This window comes from Vidua macroura, chromosome 2 (assembly GCF_024509145.1).
Source record: "Vidua macroura isolate BioBank_ID:100142 chromosome 2, ASM2450914v1, whole genome shotgun sequence".
Classification (NCBI taxonomy): Eukaryota; Metazoa; Chordata; class Aves; order Passeriformes; family Viduidae; genus Vidua; species Vidua macroura.
This window is the reverse complement of record NC_071572.1, coordinates 38,430,043-38,451,065: the sequence shown is the minus strand read 5'-3', so window position 1 is coordinate 38,451,065 and position 21,023 is coordinate 38,430,043. Positions and strand designations below refer to the sequence as shown.

At 37.7% G+C, this 21,023-nt stretch overlaps 1 protein-coding gene across 4 annotated transcripts in view; it reads right to left on the bottom strand.

Annotated features, from left to right (window-relative positions):
• The window catches only part of NALCN (sodium leak channel, non-selective), a 229,626-nt gene that overhangs the window by 200,230 nt on the left and 8,373 nt on the right, over positions 1-21,023 (bottom strand). For 3 of the 4 annotated variants that reach the window (XM_053970810.1, XM_053970811.1, XM_053970812.1), the window contains exons 2-3: positions 18,913-19,059; positions 16,430-16,612 (exon numbers count right to left, since the gene is read on the bottom strand). In XM_053970810.1, coding sequence (XP_053826785.1) covers positions 16,430-16,612; positions 18,913-19,020 — 291 coding nt within the window. In that variant the 5' untranslated portion in view covers positions 19,021-19,059. The remainder of the gene's footprint in view (positions 1-16,429; positions 16,613-18,912; positions 19,060-21,023) is intronic. The other variant, XM_053970813.1, reaches the window with a different exon arrangement.

Here is a 21,023-nt window from a genome sequence, read left to right as displayed (position 1 = left end):
AGGACAGAGAACTTTGGCACTATTTTCAAACAAAGACTTTCTAACACATGAGGATGTTAAAGTTCTCAATTCAAGAACTATGAGGAGGAAGACTGCAAATCAGGGAAACAACAGAACAGGAACTTTTGCATTATATTTTTCGCTTATCCTTCCTGAAGAAAGTAGACTTAGTTCCCCACATAAACTCTGAGCTAATCAGTAACTCTTCACTCAGGGCTGAGAGAACTCAGCTATTTAGTGGTTATGCTCAGTACCTGTAAAGCAGAAACATGTTATTTCTCCACAGAGATCAGCTACTCACACTCTAAATCTCTTACTCTGGAACAAATCTCCAATGAGATTTGCATCAATATGCTATTTGAATGGTTCAATTGTGGCTCTGAACAAAAATGCTGATTGGTCTTTCTCTTGCTGAAGAACTCCTTGAAAATTACATTTCTTCTCTTAAGCACCCTTTGCCTAAACAAAAAGTCTTCCCTGAGTTGTGCTGTGCAGATCTGAGCATGAACTTAGGCAGGAGTTCCTGTATTCAGCCTCCTCTGAATAACCCACCAAGTTCTCACTGAAAGCCAAATCTTTTTTTAGAAACTGCTTTTTCTCTCCACAATAGGTGTGGTATGATTGAAGCAGCTTTTCTGTTTTCTCTTTACAATGGAAGATGTCATGACCTTTCCAGTCTTCTCACCAGTCAGGCTGCTGCACCAGCTCACTGCTCTCACTGTCACACCCAGCCTGCTTCCACAGCTACACCCTCCCAGTAAGGACGGCTTTCAGTGGGTCACCCACAGAAAGTGCACCCACACTCAGTGCACCCGAATTACATCTGAAGAAACTATGCCTTTTAGGGGAGCTCCTGGCCCTTTCCACTTTACATGTAGAGAGGCTTTGGCTAAATCCTATTAATGTCATTTGCCATTTGTCTGGCAGTGGATGTGGTGGGGAATCGTCAATGCTTTTATACAGTCTATTGACATGTGGATGGATGTTAGTTGCTGTTGGAAGCATTTTTAAGGCAGGACCACATTCTGCTTAATGCAAAAATCAGAATATATGTGCTACTTCCATGAAAAATTCTGGCTAAACACAGGCTGGAACTTTTTATTAATAGCAATGAACAGTGAGTTTCATTCATATTTGAAAAAAATCTTTAGGCTGAAATACCACACTCATGGTCAATGACAGCTCTTAGTCTTGGAAAGGCATACAAATAAATGACATTTAAATACCTCTGGTGACATCGTACCTAAAATAGCTGAAGTACTGCAATGTGTTAACCCCACAAACTTTTTCCATTGTATCTGCTGAAATCTGAGAATTATTGATGAAGTTTCATTTAGTATTTTTTTTTTCTGAATGCACCATCCCAGAACATGAAGGATTAGTACTGTAGACAAGAAGACTTGTGCAGAGACTAATCAAAAACTCTTAAAGTCATTAAAATTGCTGCCTTACTACTGCCTACAGTGGATAGTGGATTCTTGATGTGCACAGCTGGTCCTGAAAACTTCTCCAGCAACATGATTTACAGCCTATCAAGACAACAAAATCATTTTCCACTCCTGCAAAATAAAGCACTACAAGGTGCCAGAAGATCCACTTTCTCAATTGTGCTGAGCACATTAAAGATAAAATGCCTATAGCCAATATTAGATGCCCTGAACAATCATTATACAAGTTCACAGGGGAAAAAAAAATTAAGACCTAACACATTGAAAATGTGAGTCAGTACAAAATACAGAGAGAACCACAGACAGAACTAATAACACCTGAGGCAGTCACTCCATGAGAGCCATTACAGTTTAACTCACATGATAAGGGAAGACTAGACAGAATGCAATTCTTTAATAAATGCTTATTTCATTATCAACCTTGCTGAAAACAAAATACTCTAATTAATCCCCAAATTGCATAAAGCAATCTGCTTGCCTGCTAATTTTCTCAAGCAAATTCAGTATCTCAGTGGTAAGGTAGACAGCTTAGCTAGGTGACAGCACAGACATCCCTGAGGTCATTTCTGCCCCGCTTGCCTCATAACACCTCAGGAACACCTTGGGATGAACAGAAAGTCCCTGCAAATCAACAGCCTCCTCTGCCTCCTTGCTTGCCTTCAGGAATTTTGGCTTCTCTTTCATCCCTGACTACAACCTGTTCTCTCAGCCCTTCCCTCCTGCCTCTTTCCAGCTGACTCTGTCTGAAAGCTAAATAAAAGAAGTAATGTGATATTTGCCCTGAATAATCACATTTACCATCATCTGGAAAAGAGTCCTGCAGTGCTGGATCTCTCATTAGAACCCTAGTCTCCCACTTTTCCTAAGAGTCTCTGACAAACGGGATAGCTGAAAGAATGCAGAGAGAGACCAGCAAGCTCAGTAACAACGAGCTACTGTGCCATTCTGTCATGATCGCTGGATCCAGCATGTGCCGGTAGTGGTAAACAAAGCACATCATCAACTCTGGTACACCCTTCAGATCATCCTGTGGGCTACTTTATAAAGGACTACAAACAAGCATTAAGGTATGGAGGTTGACATTTATGGAAATTTTAGTAGCAACGAAAAGAGCACAGGATGAACTAGAAGGAATAGAGGGATAAGAACTTGTAATTTTTTTTTCCTCCAAATGCTGTGTCATTATAACAGAAAAAGCAAGCTAGAAGAGAGAGCACAGCTGAGTTGAGGAAACCAACCTTTCCTCCTTCACTCTCTGACCCCGCAAAAACACTGCTGGGCACAGAGGTTTGAGTGGGACACAAAATTAAATCAGAGCTCAAGGGAGCACCTTGCCTAATCTCTCTCTCTCCTTGCATATGCAGATACATATACACACACAGAGGGTATGTATCTCCTACCTGGTCACAGACTATGCATACATTCCTTATATTTTTGGTTCATCTTCAGACTTTCCCTATTTACTTAAAAACCTGCAGTTTATAGTCTGCTTAGTTGCAGAACAATATGGACAATCCAGTCCAGCTCCCAACCTGACAAACACTTTCAATATTTTACTCACACAGTAAAGACAATGAAGAAATATGGCCTAATCAAGAAGGAAAACTGCATCTGACTGTTCTCAATTCTCCTTTTCCATCCCTCAGAATAAAACTATTTCACTGATGTCCTCATGTGTCAAACAAAGGTTGGGAACAAAGGGCAGGAAACAAAAGAAATTGTGAATTGCTTAGTTAGTTGCTAATAACTAAAGAAAAACTGAAATATTTTTAATGGGTGGTTCACCTCGAAGTTTGTCATCTACAACAGTGATAGGATCACTTCAAAATAACCCAAAATATGTTTACTTTAAAAGTCTCTATTAAAGGGGAAAAAAAGAAACCATGTATGTGTGGGAGTGACACAACTTTTCATTTTCTGCATGTCTTCTGATGATAAAGTATCTTCATTCATAATGCAGGAACGTATTTAAAATATACTCACATAATAGCAACTGATTTGAAACAGCCAATGGAATTACAATTTCTGTGTAAAACTTAACTCTGAATGGCTACAACAAGTATAATATCATCACTGAACTAAATAAGTTCAATTTGTAAGTACTCATGCATTGTACTGAACTGCTCCACCATCAGATGCTTTAAGTAACACATTCCATAGTACATAATTTATCTTTTTCCTAACAGATAATGTAATATTGAGGGTAATCTTGTATTCTATACTAGAAAAACATTGAAAAAATCATTAGATGTTAAAACACAAATCCCAAAATTACACTATTTTTAATTAATAAAATGAAACACAGCTTTTGCTGGTCCTTCGGGTAAGAGAGTGATGCCACACATGCTACAGACACACAACAACATAGTTTCAATTGATCATTACAAAAAACCCTATAATCACTAAAGAACCACTAGTTCATCCTTTGCAATCATTGATTGCATCCTTACAATAATTGATTTTAAATTGAATTTGTTGAGACTTTCAGATTGTTTTAAGAAACACCAATAAAGATACAAGGCTAAAGAACTATTCACTAAAGAACAGCCTGTTTCAAGCCTGTTTTTAAGGCAGACTAGATTATTGTTAATATATGTAATTAACTATACTAAATTTAGTATTTCATGTTTCATATCATACCGGGTGGATATTAAACTATAGTGTTCACATTTCATATGCTGTTTTTAACAGTAAAAAAACAAACAAAAAACTGTAAAGGAAGAAACAATTCTGGCTGTGAAGCAAAACTCAAGACTTTCAGACAGACAAACAAGGACCGTTTTACTTGCTAATAATTCTATAACAGTGTTTTCTGTAAAAAAAAATGGGGTCGGGGAATTAGTAAGAGTTAAAAAACAGTGTTTTAAACCAAAACTGTTAAGTTAAACAAACAAACAAACAAACAAAAGAAAACCACACAAACCCTCCCCCTCAAACCCAAACCAGGGACAAGCATCAAAATGTTACACAACTCACTTCATCAAGTACAAAAGTATTGAAGGGAATAACTGTTTTCACAAAACAGTGGAAAGGAATGCCACAACACACCACCTGTGTCACCCACAACATTGTAGAGCATCTCAGTTCAATCCAGTGTCAAGTACTTTGGATTGACCACTATTGAGAGCCTCCGGGCACACTCTTCATATCTAGCCCATAAAGAAGAGATGCTAATCCCCAACAGAAATACAGCTCCTAAACCCTTGAGGAAGAGAGCTTTGCTGCTGTATTATATGGCTGCTCTCTTGATACACCACCTTACCATTGCAGCTGGGTGCCAACATGTCCTGCAGAGATTTTATGGGTTACTGCACTGAAAGCTTGAATTTCATCTCCCTCTCCATCTGCTCATTAGCCATCTGTATTCAGTGCCCCAGGTATTGCCTTACTAGCTGACTTGGCTTCCCTGGACATCTTAAGGGTTCAGCAAATCTAAAGGTGGCTGATCAGGAGGATTAATGTTGCATCCTGGGACTGGGTTTTAGGGGTTCTTATTTGTGTTAGCTAGTCGAGTCCTGTGTACCCCCGCGCTTCCCCTGTGTCATTTCCCCCCCGTGGTTTCAGGCCCCAAGCTGCCTGCTGCCGGATCTTCCCCCTCTGCTGCTCCTGTAACCACCCCCCCGTCTGGCCCTGGGAAACCCCGTGCCTGCCACCCCAATCCACACGATCCCGCTCAGCCCGAGGCTCGGTGCCCGCCCCTGCGGGGTTCTCGGGTTGGTCGCTGTTGCTGGCGTCACCGCCACGGCAGCTGCCCCTATTGGCCGGCAGGCTGTGGATTCTCTCGCCCCACCCCTCCATAAAATCCTATCCCGCCGGCACCCAGGCGCCATTTTCTCCCATGCGAGTGCCGGGAGCGGTCACATCTTTCCATCGAACCGCACCACATGACCAATAAACCATTCCTGCCACGCACGGAGTAAATGGACAAATTCTTTACCTCTTTGCCGGATCCCTAGCGCACGGTAACAGAGGCTGGCCAGCCCACGCGCCCGAGACACGGAGCCATGTCCAGGAACTCGCGGCAGCAAACCCCGGCAGCACATGGAAGCTATGCCACAGCCGGGCTCCCAAGAGCTGCGTGCAGCCAGGGAGAGTGAAAACCCATGCCGCAGATTAATAGGATTCCCCTACATGAAACAGCACTCACTGTTTCCCAGAAGTGCACAGGAAACTGTCTCAATTGTGAGAACAGTCAAACACCTGATCACATTGCCTAGAGAAATGCTAGCATGTTTTTTGCTAGAAATATTTAAGATGAAATTTCGTAGAACCCTGGCTAACCAACTCTGAGCCCAGCTTTGAGCAAGAAGTTGGTCCAGACCATCTCTTCAGGTTCCTTCCAACCCAGACTGTTCCCTAGTTGTGGGCATCTAGGCCAATCTCCACCAAATGCCAGTTTTTTGGGGTTAACTCCAGTACTACATCTAGTTCCACATGCATGGACATGTGCTCACTCTTGGAAGTACTCTGCAGTCTCACAGAGGTGATGTGAAATAGACACTGCTGCGCTTCATTCAGCAGTATTCTGCCTCCCCTAGCTCCAGTCTTTATGGTGGATGCGATGGAAAGATTGGGATCCAAATGTTTCAAGGTGAAAGCTTTTACTTTGCAGTATCAAATATTGCCTGGAGGCTGAACAGGGAATTTTGATAGGCAAACAGTCTCATCTAACATGACAAAACTCAATTTATGATTGACACTCAAAGCTTTCATTCATCAGAAGAAAAATTCACAATGATGAGGGTTGGAATACATAAGAAGGAGGCACTTTCCAGAAAGAGGATTTTATCATTTGGTAATCGGCATTATAAAATGCCAAAGAATAATTTTTTTTACTACAGAGACCAGGAAAAGTTTCTTGAAACAAAAATTCTAGTATTGCTGTAAGAAATCCATATTTATATTAATGGTGGAGAACACAATACTGTGAAATCCAATTTTACATTCAGCTTACTCCCTTAAAAATCCCACACAAATTTCATCATTTTCATGAAAATACAGCTGCACAGAAATGCTCTTATTCCCTTCAACAGGGATTTGGGTGGCATTAAGATTTGTTTATCATCATGTCTTTTTTGATCCTCTCAAATTAAGAGAGAAGACAACATGGGAGTAAAATAAAATAAAACAGAATTTTTTAGTTATAGCAGACTTCCTTGAAAATGTGAATTTCAACACAGAAAGGCACATTAGGAATGAATTTCCTTCTCTTGCTACCTGAAAACATGTTATCCAGTATGATGGTTTCACTGCTTTCCCAATATAATGTATCATTTTACTCTGACATGAAGTAATTTAAAATATCCCTCAATAATAGCTGTTTTCATGAAGAAGAATAACAAGAAAGTAATCCTTGAAAGTGCTATTGGAGAGGAAAGAAATAACATTACCAAAAAGTAAAATTTTGTTCATCTAATTGGTCTGTATATTTCTAGCTACGTTATGAAATTCAGTGAGCAGTATAGCTTTTCTTAGTAACTTTTAGTTAAATTTTGATCATGGTAAGTCACTAAATATTTTATTATATGGACACAATTCAATCCATGCCCCAGAATAATTTCTCACTAAAAACTTCCATGACCCCTTGACCAGTTAGAATAACTACCATTTTTATTTTAGAAATACTGCTTATGTACTTTCAACAAAGTAATTTAAATGCATTTGATTTTCTGATGTGCTAATGAAAAAATGGTGCAAAAAGCCCCACTGTGTAATATGAGTCATTACTTTCCTGTAATAAACACTCCAATACAAACAGACACAAGTAACCATAGAAACAGGTGCGTATATTCCAGTGCCATGGTCTCTAACCTTCCCTGGCCCACAGGCAGTGACACCCAACTAGCAGCATGCTGCAGGCAACTTCCAGTTTCTTTCCCTTATGATAATCAGTTTTAATTTCTTTAATTTCCTGTGACTGGAAACAGCATCAGAGCATTTTATGAGCAACACATTCCCAGTAGCCTGGGAACAGATGCCCTTACGATGGTCGTAGACACTTAGCAAATCAACAACAAACAGAGGAAAAAGGTGAGACAGAAGAACCAACTTTTGTAGACTCTCGTATTCAAATAATGGATATAAATACTTTTTATATGAAATAATATTTAAAACTAACAATCACAGCTCCAACACTAAAATATTCCAGTATTAAGCTCTAAAACAGTTTAAAATAACATATTCCTTGCCAACACAGTATAGCATGGGACCTGCACTATATATCTAGGTTTCCAACATTATACACAGTACAAAATTCCATTTTTAAATATAAATATAAATATATATATATATATATATGTATTTTAATATATATCTATTTTTGTAAAATAATTTGTCACAAGGATAAGTAATTTTCATCTTATAATGACAAGGCATAGGGTAAAACAGAAACTCAAATCTTATGACAAATAGTCTTTTTTGTATTTACTTTGTGATCTTTTTATGACCACAGGTATGTAGTTTTCTCTTTCTGTCTTTTCCCCTTCACTCTCTTTATTCAAAGCATCCCAAGATTTTCTTATCCTTGCCATTGATTCCACTGGTTATGTCCCTTCCCTCAAGGTCAAGGTTCTCACTTTGGTTTGTGACTTGCACATCCCAAGACGTAGCTTTCAAGAGTTATCATAAGAACATCAGAGCATGTTATTGCTGGATGACAGGAGCCACATACTCTGTTTTACTATCCAGCCTTTGAAAAGAACACAAGTTCCTGATCCTTAACTCATTTATAAACTATGGGTACACAGCACTTCTAAAGTGATGGAGTAAAACTAATTTCAAAATTTCAATCTTCTATTTTCAGTCTGTAATGCAACAGAAACACCCTTGACAAAGTTACCAAAAGCTGGTAAGCCAGTCGACAGTCTTTCACCATAATTCTATTAATATTTCCATCACTTATTGGAAAGATTAAACTAATTTTGTAATTTCTCCATTCTTGTTTGATAAAAATGGCATGTTAATTAATATTAAAATTACTGAAAAGAACACAAAAAAGAAACTTGTAATAAAGTGCAGTAACCATCAGTTCTGTAATTGATAACTCAAGAGAAACTTATGAATTAGGATGATTATGGAAGAAATTAATTCAAGCATAAATCAGTTAATGCCATAAGCGTTAAAAGATAATTTAGCATCGCACTGTGTGTATACTTTCTGTAGTCCCCACCTGTCCACTGACAATAAATATATGAGTTAGAAAAATTGCTGACTGGGAGATACCTACAGGTGAGGTGTTAGCCTATGTACTTTAAACTTCCCTTTCTATCAATGGAAACAAACAAACAAACAAACAAACAAAAAAAAAAAAAAACAACAGATAAATTATCCTTTGAAAGAGCCTACTTTAGACACAAACAACTAATTGCAGACCACTGCAGTTCCTCAAGTTAGTGCTGATTAACATTATATTTTTTTCCTATTTAAAGTAAAAAAATCTATTTTTTGCAAGCTTCATCCTTAATTCTCTCATCTTGAGCAGACAGACAGCAGCTACAGCAACCAAAACACCTATTGGAAAAATAATGAGGAAATGATGAGGAAAATGTTCTCTCTGAACAGCACAAATGCTGTCTGGAAACACCCGACATGCTGGAAACTACTGATTTCAGTTAACTAAGTAATTTGTTGTCTTTAGTACTAGACAGAAGCAAGCTAAACTGCTCCCATCAATTTGTGACTGTTTTGGTAGCAGAAGAAGCTTAGTTCCAGTTCATGTCTGAATTCACCAAGAATGCAGAAAGCTAATGGTGTAACCATTCACTTCTGCGCCTTGCAGGAATTCTGAAGTCAGTCAAGAGCATGCAGTGCTACTGAAATAAGACTCTGACAAATCCACTCACAACTACTTCAGTTAGTACAAAAGTTTTCCTATAAATGTAATTGATTGAACAATGGAAAAAATGTTAAGGACCGTTACATATGACTTTTTGCAATCTCCTTTGTTAGCTGACACGTGTCACAACTGCACAGTTAAAAAAAAAGATATTTCTATTAAATTCAGTGTAGTGCTTGTGTTGTATAAAAAACATTCTCATTTTCAGTATTAAGTGTCAAAGAGGCTTTTTTAACAGACAGGAGAAGGAACTCTCGCCTTTTTTTTACAATGTAACTCTCTTAATGGAGGAGTAGGATAAACCATGCCTCCTTTTCACAACATGATTGCAGTGTAGGTTCTCTCATACCATCATGACAGCAATTAGAAGCTTCAAGGAGGATGCAGTCTAATAAAGAAAATTTCATATACCCTAACAGTGTCTATGGAATGAAACTATATGCACTCATCTTTCATTCCCTAAAGGCTGAATTATCATCTGAGATAACTATTTTGTTATAGTTTTTGGCACATTTTCCTCTTTGGTTATTTTATTGTACAAAAGGCCACCAGTGCAACTGTGTCTAATATAAGCAATTTACCTGGAATATTTCTGTCTCCCCATACACAAGCTGAAAATAAATTCTTCTAATAAAGGTAAAAGATCCCTTTAAAGTAAGGTATCCTTACCTCGGTCATACCCATGTGAGATGACCTTCAGAAGATGCATTACTAGAAAACATAAGGTAATTTTTTCATTCTATTGATTAAAAGAAATAAAGACCTTCTGTCACAGGTTAGGATGCCCTATTTTTTTTGAGAGTCCAATGCTCGTCTAGCAACATATATGTTTTAAGCCTGAGAGTTTTCCTTCACTTCTTCAATTCCACCCCAGCTCCTTTTTCATCAAGGGCATAATTTTGGAAAATTTCCTTGAATCAGAAAATAGACTTGTGTCAAGCACATACAGTCATGCTCTTAAGTGACATATGAGTGGGCACATCAATGTGAGCTTTGATTCTGAGGGACCGTAAGACTTGTCAGATAAGTTCCAGGTTGACTCATGAACTATTTTGACAGACCCAAAGAGTAGTTCCTTCATGATGCTCTCAGAAGCCTGCCAATCAATCACTAAGTTATGCACTAGACATAAACTGCATGTAATTTGGAAAGCACTTTAAATTTTATTGATGATAAAATGAAGGAGATTGATCTGCTTTCACTTGACACACAATACTTCCTTAATGCAACTGATTCTTGCAAATCTCCTTCTGACCAAGGAGCATCAAACATGACAGGAATCAGAACTAAAGAGCCACTGAACCCTGTTTACATTCTGGGAACTAAAGAGCATGAGAACAAATCTAGGATCAATTGAAGGAAGTGGAATTCTGAACTGAAAAGATCGTGAAAATACCAATGTCAAATTTAATTCAGTAAGCTTTAACTATACACTATTACATTTTTATTACATTTACTATCCCAAGCTATCATTCTTCGATATAGAATGTTTTTTAAATCTTCAATATAGAATATTATTTTTTAGAATATAAGCATAAGAATATGTCCTAAGAAACAGACTTGCTCTAATTCTGTCTCTGTCTCATATAAAACTTCACAAACCACTGCAAATTCTTACTGCTCGTATATATATTTTTTACAATGTAGACAGACATTACCCAGACTGTCCTAGAATGCTGTTTTTAACAATAGTTCAATCAGTAAGAAATAACAGCCTGAATTTAATTTTTCAGATACAAGTTTTAAAGTAAAGACAGATGTATTAACAGCATTAGTTTTTTTGTTCATGACATGTGACAGCATGAGCAGCCCAATGTTTGGATAGATTTTACTAGCACAGCAACAATAACCCAGAAGGAAACATGAGTAATAAAAGACACAATACCACTGCAAGATTTCACTTTAACTTTCCTTCTGGGATAAGAAAACTCTTGGATGGAGGCATTGGTTTCTTTTGTCACTTAGTTTACACACGGAAAAGGGAAACTTTCTACAGACAAAAGGCTAGCAGTTTCAGAAACTACTTTCTTTTCTAAAACACCCTAAAACCCAAAGAAAGTGTATTTTTCGTTTGTCCTCAGAAGGTGTTAAGTAGACATTTTCAAAATCTTCCTAGCTCAGCTATACTTACATTGTAATTAATTGGGACTTAAGTGGATAGTCCCTACCTTCTCCATAAATTAGGTTTCTCGCTGGACTGTAATTTTGCATTAATTGTAGTTCAAAGGTTTTTTTAGCATTTCAATTCCTCAAGCATTTACAGAAATACTAATTCAGGGTAAAGTTCAGTAGAACCATATGGCAATGCATTCATTGATATTGCACTCACTAAAAGACTTGAATTCATTTAAATTAGAACATTGCAGCAAAAATTGCTTTATGTAAAGATGTTTCATATACAAACATCTTTAATAAATGCTAACAGGTTTCTAAACAGTGCCTTATTTACTTCATTTGCCACTATCTTTGGCAATCCGTGGATCAATATGCTCTTGGCAAAATTATATTATTAAACTAATATTTTCCCTAGAAATAATAATCCAAAGAATGTCAAATAATTCACTAAAAAATATTATTCATTGAACAGCATTGAAAGAAAAATGGAAAATTTTGATTAAGCATTACCAGAAATATTTTTTGCGGAAGGTTGGTCAAGCATTGGAATAGGCTGTTTAAAGAGCTTGTGGAATCTTCATCCTTGAAGGAGTCTGAGATTCATCTGGACAACCCAAGCCAAGGGCAACATTATCTAACTGGACCTGCTTTGGGCAGCAGGTCAGACCAGATGACCTCTGGAGGTCCCTTACATCTAAGTTATTCTACAATTCCCCAAATGGCGCCAAAGAAGGTACTTCTTTCCGGTGTAATTATACTTATTGATGAATGCTACAAGACATTAGGTTTTAAGCAAATCCTCAATTGTAAAAAAATAATAAATGCAGGCATTTTCTACTTAAACTCTCTTTGCTTAATAGTGGTTATATCTATTTTACTGTATTTTTATCTAATAAATGAAGAGCAAAATGTCAGTGCACAAAAGAAATTATCTGTCTTTTTATCTATACATTTATAACATGAATTGAGGCAATGGGACCAACTCCAGACAGCCATTAATTCTGTGTGCCCAGACTCGTCAGACATGCTTCAAAGACAAGCTCATCATACAATAATCAGAGACAAGTTCATCCCATGCAGAGCAGCTAAAGACTCTAGGTCTGTCTATTTCAAAGAACAGGAGGCTGAGGCATAACCTTGTTGCTCTCTACAGCTTCCTGAAGGGGGGAAGAGGAGAATGAGGTGCTGACTTCCTTGGTACCTTGTGATAGGATGCGTGAGAATGGTTCAAAGCTGTGTCATGGAAGGTTCAGACTGGTAATTAGGAAGCATTTCATAAAGAAGGTGGTTAAACACTGTAACAGACTCCCTGGAGAGATGGTTGATGCCCAAACCCTGTGCTTAAGAGGCATTTGGACAGTGCCCTTAGCAAAATACTTCAAGTTTTGGTCAGCCCTGAATTGGTCAGGAAGTTGGACTAGATTATGATTGTAGCTCCAAAGGTCCCTTCAAACTATTCTAGTCTAGTCTAGTCTATCACAGAATAAGCTGAGTTGGAAGGGAACCATAAGGATCATTGAATCCAATTCCCAGTCCTGTACAGGACAGCCCCAAGAGTCACACCATGTGCCTGAGAACATTGTCCACATTCCTGTTGAACTCTGTCAGACTGGTGCTAGTGACCACTTCCCTGGGGAGCCTGTTCCAGTGCTCAAACACCTTCTGGGTGATAACATCCAACCTAAGCCACCCCTGACACGACTTCAGGCCATTCCCTCAGGTCTGTCACTGGTTACCAGAGAGAAGAGATCAGTGTCTGCCCCTCCTCTTCCCCTTATGAAGAAGTCGTAGACTGCAGTGAGGTCTCCCCTCTGTCTCCTCTTCTCCGGGCTGAACACACCAAGTGCCCTCAGCCACTCCTCATAAGTCTTCCCCTCAAGGGCCTTCACCATCTTTGTTGCACTCCTTTGGACTCTCTCTGATAATTTCTGATAATTTCTCTCTCTGATAATATCTTTCTTATAATGTAGCACTCAAAACTGCTGACCCATATTCAGCTTTCTGTAGACAGGACCCCCAGGTCCCTTTCCATGGCACTGCTTTCCAGCATCTCATTCCCCAGTCTGTACTGTACATCCAGGGTTGGCCCATCCCAGGTGCAGAACCAGCACTTTCCCTTGCTGAATTTCATATGAGTTGTGATTGCCCAGCTCCCGATTTAGTTGAGGCCTCTCTGCAGGTCCTCCCTGCCCTCAAGGGAGATTATAGCTCCTCCCAGTTTTGTAGTGTCTGTGAACTTGCTCAGTATCCCTTCCAGTCTTGTGTCCAACTCATTAATGAAGATGTTGAAGACCACAGAGCTGATAAGCCCTGTGGAACCTCACTAGTCACAGGTCACCTGTCTGATGTCACCCCATTCACTGTAACCATTTGTGCCCGACTCATGAGCCAGATGCTCACCCATCACATGATGTGTTTGTCCAGTTGTGTGCTGAACATTTTGTCCAGATGAATCCTGTGAGAGACACTATTGAAAACTTTACTGAAATCCAAAAAGATTACATCCACTGGCTTCCCTTGATCAGCTACGTGGGTTACCTTCTCATAGAAGGAAATCGGATTTGATAAGCAGAACTTCCCCCTTACAAAGCCGTGCTGACATTGTCTTTTGGGTGTTTTTCAACACCTCCCAGAATAATCTTCTCCACAACAACAGACACTCAAGTGAGTCTGAAAGGCCTGTAGTTTCTGGGATGCTCTTTCTTGCCCATGCTGGAAATCAGGACATCATTTGCCAGCTTCCAGTCAGCTGGGACATCTCCAGATTCCCAAGACCACTCAAAAATAATTGTGAGAGATTTTGTAGTGACATCAGCAGCTCTTTGAGGATTCTTTAATATATCCCATCAAGCTCCACAGATTTGTAGTGATCCAGCTGGAGCAGCAGATCCTGAACATTTTCAGGGACAACTGGGAGATGATCATTCTCACAGTCATGGTCTCCAACTCAGAGGTTGAGATCCCCTTGATCCATCATCCATGTTGAACACAGACTCAAAGAATGTGTTAAATGCCTCTGCTTTGTCCATGTCCCTGTTTGTGAGGTGATCATTCTCATCCTGTTAAGGGCTAATGTTATTCTTACACTTCCTATTGCCATTAATATACTTGAAAAAACTCTTTTTATTGTCCCCCACAGTTCTGGCAGATTTAACTCCAGCTGATCTTTGGCCCATAAATTTTCTCCCTACAGTAACAAGCAGCATCTTCACATCTTCCCATGTCACCTGACCTTGTTTCCACTGGCCATACATCTTTCATTTTTTGCTTTATTTCCAAGAGAAGACTTTGTTCAGCCAAGCTGGCCTTCTGCCTCATCTGCTTGACTTCTGACATTTGGGAATTGCCTGGTCCTGTTTCATTAGGACATGATGCCTAAAAAGTGACCAGAACTGATGGACCCCAGCATCTGCAAAAAACATTTTCCCAGGGGACCTCACTTAGTGAGGGGACCTCCCTGAACATCCTGAAGTCTACTCTTCTCATGTCCAGACCTGAGGTTTTGCTGTCATTTTTCCTCCTGTTAACAGAGATTTTAAACTCTTGCCAAGACAGCTGCCAATCTCCACTTCATTCATGAGACTGATTCTGTTGACAAGCAGTAGATCAAGGGGAGCATCTTTCTGAGTCATCTCCCTTAGAACCTGTTTCATAATGCTGTCATTCAGGTTTCTTAAGAATCTTCTGGCCCAGGTTGTACCAGCTATGTGATGCTCCCAAGTAATTTCTGGCAAGCTGAAATAAGCTGTCCTTATTGTCCATAAGGACAACATTCTTTTCTCACAAACCCACAAATTTAGACGAAGTAAAGACAATAGGCTATGCAGCAGCATATCTTTCGTAGCCCCTAGCTGTTGACTGTGAGTGAAGTTGGCATTTGCATACTCAAAAGCTCAGAAATCAAACCTTGTACAAAAGCCACTCCTCTCTCTGCATTAATATCTACATTTCCTTTTCTCTGCAAAGGCTGTACTGGTTGTAATAGTAACTTTTTATTCCCACACTGTTCAAACGTTCACAATGGTCACTAATTCCCTATGCATAACCCTGAACAAGAGAGCTCAGGTGGCAGCAAGAAACAGCACTTCACAAAGGGCTACTCTGGCTTTACACAACCCATGACAATTTTCTCAGAATCATCTTATTTCAGTAACTTTCTAAATATTAATATTAATGACAATTAAACTTTTATTATTAATATTCATTAAGTATGATGACACAATAGCTCAGTTTTTCTGAATTTGCTATCTGTAAACTTAGTAAAAATTAAGATCTTAAGTACAGATGTCTCTGGAGTCACCAGACATTTAAGGAGTTAAAAGCAAAGATAACATAACACACATTATCTATTATGTACAGGAGTGCCATAATTGCATTGTCAGTAAGGTCTGCAAATGGATTTTATACATGAAAGCCAAATGTGTATCTTTTTGGAGAAGGCTAGAAACAATCAATAAAATAATGGTACCAAATAATGATTACTAAACTATTCTGCAATTTTGCAGCCTCCAATCTACTTACACAAATTAGCAGACATATCATAAGAGAAGCATTTTGTTTATCAACATGGACTATATCAAGGTAAAAAAAATTCTAAGTAAGATCACTTTCTCTACTAGCTCACAGTAAGACTCATGTTCTTATTTAAGTAAAGTAGCCATACAACAACACACCCAGCCATATGAAATGGAAATCAAAATTCTAAGTCTATATATGGACCAACAGATGTGTAATGCTATTGTGTATGTAGTTTATTTTTCCTTTAATTCTTTATACTAATAAAATGAAACTACCTGTTTTCTTAATAGGAAATCTTTATTATGAATGTTTGCCTTATATTTTGAGGGGATTAAATATGCAGTAAAGCTACATCTTTATCCATCTATCTTTTCAGTTTATACACCATGGTGTTGCCTGCAGTTAAAAACAATCATAGCAAAAAAAGCTGGCAAGATAAAAAATAAATACCAAATGTCATTAGCATGCATTCAGATCACTGGAAGCACGCAGAGAATACTGTTTAAATGCTTACCTTAACTATCCCACGGATATGCATTTTTGCTATCATCTCTGCAGTGTAAAGAAACATCAACAGAGTATCAAGAGCAAATGTCACATACTGGAGAGGCGGATAATGCTCAAAGGTTTTTGGAGTGTTCATACACACAGAAATAACACTGATGATGGCACAAATTCGTAGTAAAGAGTGCACCCACTGAAAAAAATATAAAAAAAAACAAAACCCAAACATGAGATATTACAAGATTTCTTTGATGTTCAAAAAACCCTCAAATATTTAGCTTCCATAACTTATCCTAGCAGTCTTTCGTAAATGCACGTTTGTGTCCTTTTACATCACAATCCACATATTAAAGGTCTTCAACCAAAAATAAGCACTCCTAAATTACTTATACACATAGAGACACATATATACTTTTATTAGTTAATTAGTGAGGTTGTATAAGTCAGAAAACATGAATTAAGAGCCATGAAACTGAGAACAAGGATTCTATCACTTCTACTTTGTGGCACTTGTAATTCAATTTCTTTTCAAATGACAACCCATTACATTTAAGGTTGACAATAGGTAGTATTAGTTGAAGTTGAGAGGATAGATTAAATAAAATATTTGTGGAAAATTTTAGTTCAACACTTAAGAAGAAATTATTTTTAAATCAAAGTCACAGGATTAAAAGCATCCTTCTGGTTATGAAAATAATAAATATAAAAAGAATAAATATAAAAGAGACTATGTCATAGACAGCTACTTCTTTCGGGATTCACTTTTGTTCCAATCAAGTTTTGTTGCTACTGGAGAACAGCTCATTTCTATTACTAATTAGGACTCAGTCCCACTCCTCATTGCCAGTCAGAGAGGGAGGTGTAACTAAAAAGCAGAATGTACCAATATGGAGGTTTAGGATTGGATATTTTCCCTTTTAAAGCAAAATATGATTGAAACATCTTGAAGTCAGGCAAGTATAATGAATCATAGTTGGTAAGGTTGTACCTTACCTACATAAGATTGTAACAAAAAGGAAAAGATACTTCAGCAAAAAAAAAAATCTTTAAACAAAAAAACCTGAAGTATATTTATCAAAATTTTTCATCTGGGGAAAAATTCTACACTCATTTACAGTGTACCTCAGACGTTTTGATATCTGAAAGACTCAAGGTCAGCCACCTAATTTAATACTCACTGTTCACTCTTTTAAATGTAATGATATCTGACGTGAATTGAATAGTTCTATAATTTGCATACTCTGAGCTCAGATTAATAATTTGGAAGCAGAAGGCGCCTTATGAATGATCTCCACCATCCCGTTAACATCCACCTTGTTTTGAACCTTGTTTCAACTGAAACAATTAACATAAGTATTAAAGTGTGGCTGATACAAAACTTGTTCCCTGACAGAGTAAAATGCCAGTACTCAAACACTAAGCAATATACAACTAGTCCATCAGCATGACAAGATAAAATTATTCCATAAAAACCTCGTGCATTGTGTGATGAGAAATGTAGGTAAATACCCATCATATATTTCTGCAATGACATTTTGAGTTTATTACAGCAGCGAATACAGACATTCTACTTAAATAACTGACAGACAACACTCATATATTAATTCATGCTAAATAGTTTTAGGTGTTAAAACTCAGCAGCAAAGCTGAGGGGATCTGGCATCCTTACTACAAATGAGATAATGTGAGATAATGATTTCCTTAAATGAATGCAATGCTAGCAACAGGTATTATTTCAGAATATTTTACTTCCTGCTTTTAAAAAGTAAAAAATTATACAATAAGAGAAATGTGAAAATGTCTTCTCTGCAAAACTAGAAATCATTCACAATATTGGAATCCTGGATCCATGCTCACTCCTAAACAAATAATTCAATCATAGTATCTGTATTTACATGGTAAAGACATTTTCTTAATACTGTACAGGCTATTAAGAACTCCACTCCTAATGAAATTTTCCCCAGTTTCAAGTTGCCAGACACTTTTACACCTCTCTTTTTCTCAAGGCAGGTTTTAGGTTAAATGATATGAGAAAAATGAGAGCGGTACTTCAAAATAAACAACCAAAATAACAACACTTTTATATTCAAAAATGGTTTAAAAGGAGAGATTTGAAAATCAAAAGTGCTTATTGATGACTACCACTTCAGCAACAAAATCCTCCTTTTAACATCCTTTTCAAAAGCTCATTTTATGAACTTGTAAGTTCAACAAACATATTAGGAACCAGAGACCTTGAAAGGATGCCTGTTTTAAAAGAATCAATCAGATGAACTGGTTGGAAAATACCGCTTTATCAATCCCATAATTTTGGAACAGCCAAAAGAAACATTTTTATTTAGTCTTTGATGTTTTTCAAAAAATTAACTGGTACACAAGCAACTATAGTTCAAAACTTGTTTCTGATTAATATCTAATTCAGGATTTTTGTTGAAGTCATGTTTCAACAATTCAAGTTACTTAAAATTAGTAATTACATAAAGAGATACCTACTGGTTTGTTAATCCATAGAATATCTGCATTGTCTGACAAAGATTCATCAGGACCAAAATCTGTAACTGGCTGGGCTTCCACCCTTGAACTCTGTTTCCTTTTTAGCATCCTGAAGTTAACTTCTTCTATGTATAATCATGAAACCTCCTTGGTGAGAAAAAGACAGAAAACATTAATTCACTTGAGCAATTTTACAATCCATTTTGAACAGTTTTATAAATAACCTAAAGCATTTTGTTTGCATGCACACTTCTTTTGTACTTACTGATTAATAAGATATTGATTTTATTAAATATAAATCACTGATGTGACACTTGTTAGTTTACAAAAAAATTGCACAAAGGTATGCAACACAAACAATTACCAGAAACTTAGCAACACTGACAGAAAATTCGTTCTAACATGCAAAGAATGCTATTGCTGTGAACTTCAACAGAGTAATCATTGGATGGATTTGACCTGGAGCCATTTCATTAAATGGTGACATTTCCGTTTATTACACTAGGCTAAGATAAATCCCAATATGCCAAAGGCAAACAGGCAATGTTAAGCAGCCAATAGATGTTAATGTTATTTACTGAAATCAGAAGAGCCTTTTTGCTATATACTACTATCAACATGTATTTTTCTAATACTTTTTTTGATGCTAACAATTATCTATCCAACAGCCAGCCAGCTGGCTGTCTGTGGGGCATGTGTTGGCACATGGAAGGACTGAAGAAAACATGTTATTTCCACAAGGTCAGGCTGCATCTGGACATTCCTGCATGGGTGGCACTGACTGAGCCTTCTGTATGCTCAGCTATGTGAGCCACAACTAGGGGACAGACCATGAGAGCAGCAAGGTTGAGTTAGATCTTAGATTGACTTTCCCATAGACACAGTTCATGGATCCCAGTGTCTAAAGAAATTAAAACAGATGAGGAAGATACACTCTCCTGAGAAGTAACTGTCTGTCCATGAAAACAATTCTATTGTTCATGAAATACAACCTCTTAGAGTTTGTTTTTTTTATTTATTTTTTGAGCAAAATGGGGGAGGAAGAAACCAAGATCTCGGGACCTTGTTCTGGACCTTTACTTTGGACCAAGTGTTTGCAGGTGACACTGCCCTGTAACAACCAAAAGTTTGTCAAAACTAGTATAAGATAGAATCACAGAATGGTTTGAGTTCGAAGAAACCTTTAAAGATAATGTAACCCAACTTCCCTGCCATGGTCAGGGACATCTTTCACTAGATCAGGTTGCTGAAAGCCCTGTCCACTTTTCAATGATAGGGCTATCACAGCTTCTCTGAACAGCCTGTTTGTATGTCTTTACCACTTTAATTTTAAAGAATTTCTTCCTTATGTCCAACCTAAATCTTGCCCTTTTCCAGTTTAACTGTGTTGCTCTGTTGTGCTGTCACTACAGGCCCTGGTAATTACAGCCACAAGTATCACAATGACACATTCTCTAACACGAATGCAAGAAACACTGTCCTCGATTAGCTGGAGGCAATAGTGGGTTCAGGACTGCAGAAATGCCCATGTGCTTGGTCTCAGCTGGCCTTTTCAATCCCATGGGCTGCTGCTTTATGTCCAAACACTATGCTTGCATCCTTGTCTGTCTCTTCTTTTTAGTTGTTATGACAAATGTAAACACTTAATCTTATTCCAAGTCCCTCAAAGTCTACTCCTCCTCTGTTTTCTCGTTCAGATTCAAGAGGTCAGTTCCCGTCTCTGTAAAACCAAGTCTGAACCATTGGTCTTTGTAGAAACCACACAGTAACAGGGCTGAGGTCTTGTACTAATGTTCCCAGCTGGAGGAGCTGACATTATGTAATAAACGATTTTTAAAAACAAACAGAAATAATCTAAAGGCACAAAATAAGGGACAACTTCTGACACCTACATTCATTTTAAATGGTCATTCACAGCAATCTTAGCACAAGTAAAACTGGTAAGCTGTCACTAAAAACATGCAAATACTGTGAAATGAATATTATATATTAATAAACCTTCTTTAACAAATGAAAAATGAAATAATATTCAGAGAGGTTGCATGCTTTCTCCACGTTCATGCTCAAGTTTCATGCTCCCACTTCTGTTTTGAAACTTCCTCCTCTTTAAA